We start from the raw sequence: 8655 nt of genomic DNA, 5'->3' as shown, positions 1-8655 counted from the left end.
GGAACAGAAAGTCAAAGCTGAAAAGTTTCCACAAAAATCTGATTTTATTACAAAAAAAAAATCTGCTCTTGATCATCGGACACAATAATAATAATGTTAATAATTAATAAACGTCCATCTGGGGAATTCTGTGTTTGTCCAACAAGACAACGTCCTGTCCGTCCAGCAGGAGGACGACATCATGACGAGACGGCACTCTTCCCGCTGCTGTGGACGTCCGTCCTCTGGAGAACCTGATTGGACAAAGTCTCCACGTCCGCCACGTGAGACAGTAACTGAGCCACAGACGTGTTCTGATGCAGAGAAGAGGAGGACGAAGGGTTAAATATGTTCAGATTAAATAAACAGGGTGATCAGCTGAGAGGTCATATGACTGACCAGCTGAGACAGGTGGTCTCTGGCAGCGGGACTGCAGCAGACAGAGTTCAGCTTGTCCTCCAGAGTCTCCATGAAGTCCAGCAGCATCTTCACCAAGTCCACCACGGACCTGAGACACAGCACACCGTTACAGTTCAGAGCGGGGACACACTGGGGACAGACTGAAGACAGACTGTGGACGCGCTGGAGACAGACTGGGGAGTGACTTGGGACAAACTGGGGACACACTGGAGACAGACTGGTGACGCACTGGAGACAAAGAGGGGACAGACTGGAGACTTTTGCGATTTTTTAGCATTTTTTTTCTCTTGATTTTTGAAGAGAAAATACTGGCAATTTTTCTCATTAAAAAATTTTAACCAACTTAATTTCTTTAAATTTTTTGGTGATTTTTAAAGGAAAAAAACATCTTTTTTTATCATTAAAAAAACGGATACTTTTCGTCTCTTTATTTTTGTTGAATAATTTTCAAAGAGATTTTGGTTTTTTTTTATTTTATTTTTTTTAATTTTTTGAAGGAAAGTTTTCTTTAAAAAAAGAAAAAAAGATGCTGTTTATCACAGATTTTTAAATTTCCACTGGTCCTTCAACACATCTTGCGTTCAGGTTTGTGAAATAAAATTTCGCGACTTTTCCAGGTTTTTCATGACGGAACAAACCCTGAAACTACATAAACGCACGTCCACGGGCTGACGTCGAGGCTTTTCTCCGTGTGGTTGAGCTCTGATGAAACGTGATGAAACGTGTAACGTTTGACTTTAAAAACACATTTGTCCTCGGCGATCACAGAGGACGTCTTTAATGTTTTGTCCGCTGCTGCAGATCCAGGATCAGTTAACCCGTCCTGAGAGAGACGGACGGCAGACGTTACCTGTGCAGGTGAGCCTGGACGGGCAGGTTGGTGCGAGCCAGCGGCCTCATCAGCCTCTGACGCAGACCGTTGTGATCCTTCAGCAGCTCCTGCAGGTGAGCGCACAACATCTGCAACACCTGGAACCTCCGAGCTATATATATATACACACACACACACACACACACACACACACACACACACACACACACACAGAGTCAGATTACCGTCTCTATTAATGATCATTTACAGCTGTTCAGAAAAGACGGGAAGAATTTTAAAAGTTTGAACACTGCAGAGGACAAAAGACTCCTCCCCTTTAAATACCAATAATCATAATTATTATTTTTTTAAGTATATAATTGGATAGTATATCATTATAATAATAATTATATATAGTATATAATTGGATGGAGTTCAAGACTAAGCAGTGAGACAAAATTGACAACAAATTACAAATATATATATATACATTTACAAGTTGACATGTTGCAAAGAAATCAATTAAAAGTGATGAATATTTGAAAAAGTTTGCATTTCAGATTTTTTTAAGCAAATTAATTTGATTTCTTTTGAAAATTAGTAAATTAGGAAAATTAGCTTTTCAAAAAGCTCAGGGGTAAAGACGTTTTTTTATTTTCCACTTTTTCTAATTTTAAGATCATTTTGTTTTGTTTTTTTCAACAAATTTCATGCTAATTTTTGGGTCTTTTTTTTAATTGCTCATGGCCTTCTCATGTTTTTGAAAGAAATCAAGCCGAATCGCTCAGGTTTGAAAGGGTTAATCAGATCTTTCGCTGATACAGTTTTAGACGTCATTGTTTCGCCTGCTGTTTCACTGTTAACCCTTTTTTGTGGTGCATTTAGACGATTTTCACAAGTATTTAACCCTTTGACAGGATTAACGTCACTTTTTTGTGGTGCATTTTCACGCACGCGTCAGAACCGTCAGCAGGTTCATCTGTCACGAGTGAAACGGAGACTCACAGAGGTGGAAAGTGTGCGTGACGTCAGCGCGCCGCTTCTCCGCCTGCAGCAGCTCCGCCTCCAGCTGCAGCTGCACCCACAAACAAGTCAACAAACAAGTCAACAAACAGGTCAACACCTAAACAAACAAGTCAACAAACAAGTCAACAAACAGGTCAACACCTAAACAAACAAGTCAACAAACAAGTCAACAAACAGGTCAACAAACAGGTCAACAAACAGGTCAACACCTAAACAAACAAGTCAACAAACAGGTCAACACCTAAACAAACAAGTCAACAAACAGGTCAACACCTAAACAAACAAGTCAACAAACAAGTCAACAAACAGGTCAACACCTAAACAAACAAGTCAACAAACAGGTCAACACCAAAACAAACAAGTCAACAAACAAGTCAACACCTAAACAAACAAGTCAACAAACAGGTCAACAAACAGGTCAACACCTAAACAAACAAGTCAACAAACAGGTCAACACCTAAACAAACAAGTCAACAAACAAGTCAACAAACAAGTCAACACCTAAACAAACAAGTCAACAAACAGGTCAACACTCGTGCCGCTCGGCTTCGGGACAGACACATTCAGAGCGACACTTCTGATAAAGTGACAAATATTAAATCATCTGCAGGTTTAAAGACGAAACAAAAATTAAGTCAAATTAAAAAAAAAAAAATCTTAAAAAATAGAATAAATCAAAAATACTGAAATATGAAAAAGCAGAAAATGTTTGTCAGAAAGTCCAAACTCAAAATAATTGATTTAACTTTATTAGATGTCCACATGTAACTCTTTACTGTTGGTTCATTTTTTATTGTTTTTGAATTCATGCTCATTGTTTCCGGGCGCTCAGACAAACAGGAAGTGACATCACACTGACGCGTACCTGGTCCAGCTCTCGCTGCGCTCTGATTCGCAGCTCAGCCTCGTGCAGGTGAGCAGAGAAGGCGGGGCTCAGTCCGGAGGAGGCGGAGTCTATTTCCTCCTGAGGACAGGTAGAGACAACATGGTCTTCATTAACCCCTTAGGGCCCGTTTTATATTAGAGACACTCTGCAAACAAGAGGCTCTTTTTACAATCAGAACATGCAAAAGATACAACATACATATGCAATATGATTTTCTACTTTCAGTGAGTTATTTTTTAACCAACATCAGTCCTAATCAAACATATATACAAATACTCATTCATTTACAGAATTTTAACTCTTTAAAGGCCAGGTTTTTGTCATGATGCCACTATGTTTTTAGAAAAGTGCATTTTGTGCTCAGAGCGATGTGAGTGTGTGTGATATTAAAGCGGGCCCTCAATAATAATCCATCATACTTTCATTGTTATATTTTAGAATATTAATAATACTAATTATAACTGCTCCCAAAGTTTTCTCCTGGTACAGATAAGCCACGCTCCAACTGATGTTTGACCAGCATTTATTCTCCTCTTTGCACAGCAAACACCGTGAAAAACTGTGTAAAATAAACAATACAAACACAAGCATTTTGTCAGCACAAATAAATCCTCAACTTAAATAAACCATCTGTTCAAAATAAATTATAAAACATACCGTGTGCGCCTTCTGACCAAAATTTAGGAGTTGTTACAGTCATTTAGTGTCCATTTTCTTATTTTCACCGACCAGCGTCTGTTTCCTGGCAGCACGTTTCCCTTTTTTTTTGATCATGTGACGCTGCATGCTGACTATTAAGCGCAATACACAATGTGACCAGTAGGAGGCAGTAACACGCCAAAGAGTAACATGGAAGTCTGTTCAAAAGAAACACATTTTTCTGTGACAGCTACACTAATATAATATTAATATAATATCTGTTATATTTGCAGAAGCACATCTCTGTGTGTTTTCCTCTGAATTATAAATATACAGGGACTTTTTTAAAGGGAGATTTGGGGTTTATTTGTAAGTTATTTTTGGGTACGAGCTAAAATATTCACATTATTAAGTATTTTCACGTGGAAACATCAGAATAGATCTATAATAACGCTCCCCTCTCATCCTGGCCGACTGTGCATCTTTCCAAAAAAACAGCTGTCCACCTTATTTTCCACAGAAAATGACTTTGGATATTTTTATGATGTTTTTTAGCGCCGAAATGGAAATGTCTGCGGTGTTCACTCCTGAAATCTGGACCTTCAGCGGTGAGTCTCTCCAACACACAGCAGGTGTTATATATAAATTACCTGACCAAAAAATGACCTCTGACCTGAGACAAAACTCCTCTGGAGACACATCTGGACAGCAGGCTGGCAGCTGGAGTCACCGAGAACGGAGACAAGTCCCACTGATCCATCTGAGACACGCAGAGACATCAGAGACATCAGAGACACGGATAAAAACAGAGTCAAACACCTGAGACAAAAGTGGATAGCAACAGTTTAATCAGACAAATTCAGCCCGTCAGATTAATCCGAATCTTCTTATATGTTGTCCGATACGCAAGATATAAAAAGTTTATTTTTACCAGAACATTTGATTTATTTCGAACAATAACAAAAAAAAAGAAATGATTTTAAAAACATGCAGACAGACAAAAGAAGTATTATTTACAGACAGTAAAAAACATAAAGCAAAGAAAAGCTCAAACACACGACGGCTGTTGATTTTTTTCAAAAAAAGAGTGAGAAATAGAAACTGATTTGATCCCACTGAATGAGTTTATATTAGCCAGCTTCCTCATTAACTTACACCTATATATAAAACATATAAACATAATTAGACATAATTACATTCACACCCACATGCCCAAAATCAAACATCTGCAATTTTACATTACAGGATGCAGAAAAAAGAAAAAGATGCTTGGAGTAATTTAAAAGGATCAACATCCAAAAAAAGTTGAGTGTTTTGGTGCTCTGAAGTCATTTTTTTAATGAAAAAATGTTTAGTTAAACTTTTAAATACTCTTCCTCATATACATATATTTGTCACAAGTATTTGATAACCATCTATGAGGGATAAGCACGTTGCATTATTGTGTGTGTGTGTGAGAGTGAATATATATATATATATATATATATATATATATATATATATTTAAATTACTTGAAGCATCTTTTTCAGCATTATGTTGAAATGAAAAGGTGCAGATATTTGATTGATTGATTGATTGATTATGTGGAAGTAGCATATATGTTTAATAAATTAGAGCACAAGTGTAAATTAATGAGGAAGCTGGTTAATTAAAATTATATATATACACAAACACACATATATACAGTAACAGAGTAAACCTACTCATGGTCAGTGTAATCTGTTTCTGCTTTTTTCTCTTTTTTGTCCACAGTTTTTATTTTCAGTTTGAGTTTTTCTTTCCAAAACAGCCTCCACCTGTAGCTTGCGTTAAAGAAAGAAAAGGAGTCCAACAGCAGGAAAACAGGTAGAAACGCAGAGCCCGGTGGCTCTCTGTGGTCCTGTGTATGTGCCGAACTGATGACTGCTTCCTAAAGAATCAAAACCTCTCTGGATTTTGTTTCGACATTTCTTAACTTTCAAACAAAGTACAAGATAACTTCAAATTGACAGATTTCTAAAGGCGGTCTGGCGCAGGAACAGCGCGGGTAACGTAACGTCCTAAAAACAAACACGGTGGAGTTTTAGCGGGAACTCCGAGTCCGTCCGTCCCTTATAAAGAGACACGAACAGTTTAATAACACTTTAATAACACTTTCATAGCAGTTCAATGATTTTTCTTACCGTTTAAACAGCAGTTTGTTCCTCTGAAACATCAACAAGCATCAAAACACGAAAAGCCTCCAGCAGAGACCAGCAGCTGAGCCGCGCGGAGGGTCGTCTTCTTCTTCTCTGACTTTAAACGGCAGCGTGTCGCTTTACCGCCGCCGCGTGGACTCGTTCACACGGACTTAAATTATTTCCATTTAAATATAAAACAAATACACAAATCAAAGAAAAATCAGCCCCTTCAAACTGTGCGAAAAAAAGCCACGAAAATCTTTGAAAAATAAAAAGAAAATGATCAAAATTACAAATTAGACTTTTTTTTAATGAATCATGCCATCCAAAGTGTGTTGGGGAAAAATATGACATGATTATATAAAGAAAAAGAAAAAGATTATATACACACACACGCGCGCGCACACACACACACACACACACACACACATATATATATATATATATATATATATATTCGTGATATAGCCTATATAATTCCTTCACTCTGATACCTGAAATATGTCGCCGAACACTTTAAATAAAAATGCCTTTTTTAAAATTAAAGAAAATTATGTTTTTTACTCATTGTTTTTTACTCATGTTTCATTGTTTTTAATTATTTTCTCATTTCGTATGGTTTCGCGTTACCGCGGCTTGGCGCATGCGCAGCTGGAAGCCTGGCGCTCAGAGTTTCGGAGCCGACAGGTGAGAAGATGTCAGACATGTTTCAGGTATCAGAGTGAACAAACTGACGAACAGCTGCTCAGAGTTACGACCAACTTCCGCTTCTGCTGAAGCTGCAGTCAGACTGAAGAGCTGTGCGTACGGAGCAGAGAGTGAAACACGTATCCATGGTAACGAAAGCAGCGCACACCCAAAAAAGTGACGGAGGGTGGCAGCTCAGAAAATTCCCACAATGCAAAATAAAGGAAATCTCTTATGAAATAAGAAAATCCCTTAAGTACAAATTAAGGGTCTGTGTTCACTGAAGCGTTTTTTATCCTGAGGCCAGTTAATTTTTTTATCCTTTTTTTTTTTTTTCTACCTCAGAAGCGTCTCCTGAGGAGTGCCCAGCGTTTTCAGCTGGAAAAAACACAGGGCCTAAATTATGTAAATTTCCTATGAAATAAGGAAATTTCTTCATTGCAAAATTAGGTACAATTAATATGAAAAAAAGCAGAATCCTTAAAAACTGAGCAGCAAAGTAAGCACAACCTTTAATTATTTAGAAAAAGAAAAATGCTTGGTTGTAACGTTAAAGGTCCAGTGTGTTGGATTTTAGCGCGGAGGTTGCACAACTGAAACTTCTCGTGTACGCAGAGCGTGCGGGAGAACTTCGGTGACCGATGCAAAAACGTGAATGTGCCTAACTGCCCCCAGTGTTTGGTTTGTCCGTTCTGGGCTCCTGTAGAAACATGGCGGAGGACCTACTCCTCAAGTAGACAGAAACGGCTCATTCTGAGGTAACGAAAATACAACCGTTGTTATTTTCAGCTGATTAACACTAAAGAAAACACACAGATTAGATTAGATTCACTTTCTGATAATATATCCCCTAACTCCTACACACTGGACCTTTAAATATATTCATTTAGTCCAAAATTAGGTACAATTCATTTTTAAAAAAGGAAAACACTAAAATTCAAAATAAGGTAAAATTCTCATGAAAAAAATAAAAATACTTAATTTCAAAATAAAGTAAAATTGTTATGAAATAAGCAAAATTCTTCAGCACAAAATTAAGTAAATTCCTTTGGTATAAAATGAATCAAAAGTCTTAATGACAGAAAATAATCAAATTCTTCGTTACAAAAAAGCAAACATTTTTGATACAGTAATAAACAAAATTCTCAGCAAAAATCTCAAAGTACTGAAGTCCTATGAAACTAGCAAAATACTTATCTCAAAAATTTAATTAAAAAAATTTAAAAACGGGCACCCACTCTACCAGCTGAGCCGCTGGGCGTCCCGTTTTGTCCCATTTACGGAGGGTACGTCCTCACCGCCGAGGCCGCTGGTTCGATTCCAGCCTCAGCCCTCAGTCATCCCCTCTCTCTCTCTCCCCCTTTCACACTTAAACTGTCCTGTCTGAATAAAGGTGAAAAAGCCCCAAAACGTAATAATCCTTAAAAATAGATGAAGTACATTTCTAAAGTACAAGAATTAACAAAGCTCTTATGAAACTATCAAATTCTTGGCTACAAAATAAGCAATTTTTATTTGCAAAACTACGTGAAATTCTTATATAAATGTACATTACTCTTTATCGAAAATTTTACCAAATTCTGTGAAATAAGTCGATTCCTTGGTTACAAAATGTAAAAAAGTAAACTTCTGAAGAACCACACTGAGTAAAAATGTAAATCCTGTGATTTGTAATATTGTTCTGTGTTTGCTGGCTTCATGACTTTGATTTTTTGGGGTATTTCTGAATCAGCAGCAGATTGTCAGCAGCTCTGGATGTGATCCACGTCTACAGATCCAACAGTAGGTGGCTCTGGATCAGGTTTTTACTGTTTCTCTCTCAATCCAACTCTTCAAACGTCACCGCATTTGATTTGCACATTGATCTCTGTCTTATAGAATTTAGAGGATACATTTCAAAGTTTTAGGTTTATTTTAATTTAACGTGTAACATAATTTGCAGACATTGTTCCTGATGGGTCTGGGTGGGCTCGTCTGTGGTTTCAAACGGCGCCGGCTGCTTGGACTCTATCAGACAATAAACCAGCTCCAGCCTGATTGTTTAAAG

The 8655-nt window shown here is 37.5% G+C and overlaps 1 protein-coding gene across 1 annotated transcript; it reads right to left on the bottom strand.

Moving 5' to 3' along the window:
* Positions 1–21: 21 nt before the first annotated feature.
* haus2 (HAUS augmin like complex subunit 2) lies at positions 22–6080 on the bottom strand. The gene is made up of 7 exons (XM_088087199.1): positions 5925–6080; positions 4435–4521; positions 3102–3200; positions 2216–2285; positions 1250–1382; positions 379–487; positions 22–293 (listed from the first exon to the last, which is right to left on the bottom strand). Exons 2-7 carry the CDS (start codon positions 4519–4521, stop codon positions 180–182), a joined length of 612 nt encoding a protein of 203 aa, XP_087943325.1. The 5' UTR covers positions 5925–6080; the 3' UTR covers positions 22–179.
* Between the last annotated feature and the right edge of the window lie 2575 nt (positions 6081–8655).

Source organism: Plectropomus leopardus, chromosome 14 (genome assembly GCF_026936395.1).
Source record: "Plectropomus leopardus strain MGB_pleo_1.0 chromosome 14, ASM2693639v1, whole genome shotgun sequence".
Lineage (NCBI taxonomy): Eukaryota > Metazoa > Chordata > Actinopteri > Perciformes > Serranidae > Plectropomus > Plectropomus leopardus.
This window is presented reverse-complemented; position numbering and strand designations above follow the sequence as displayed.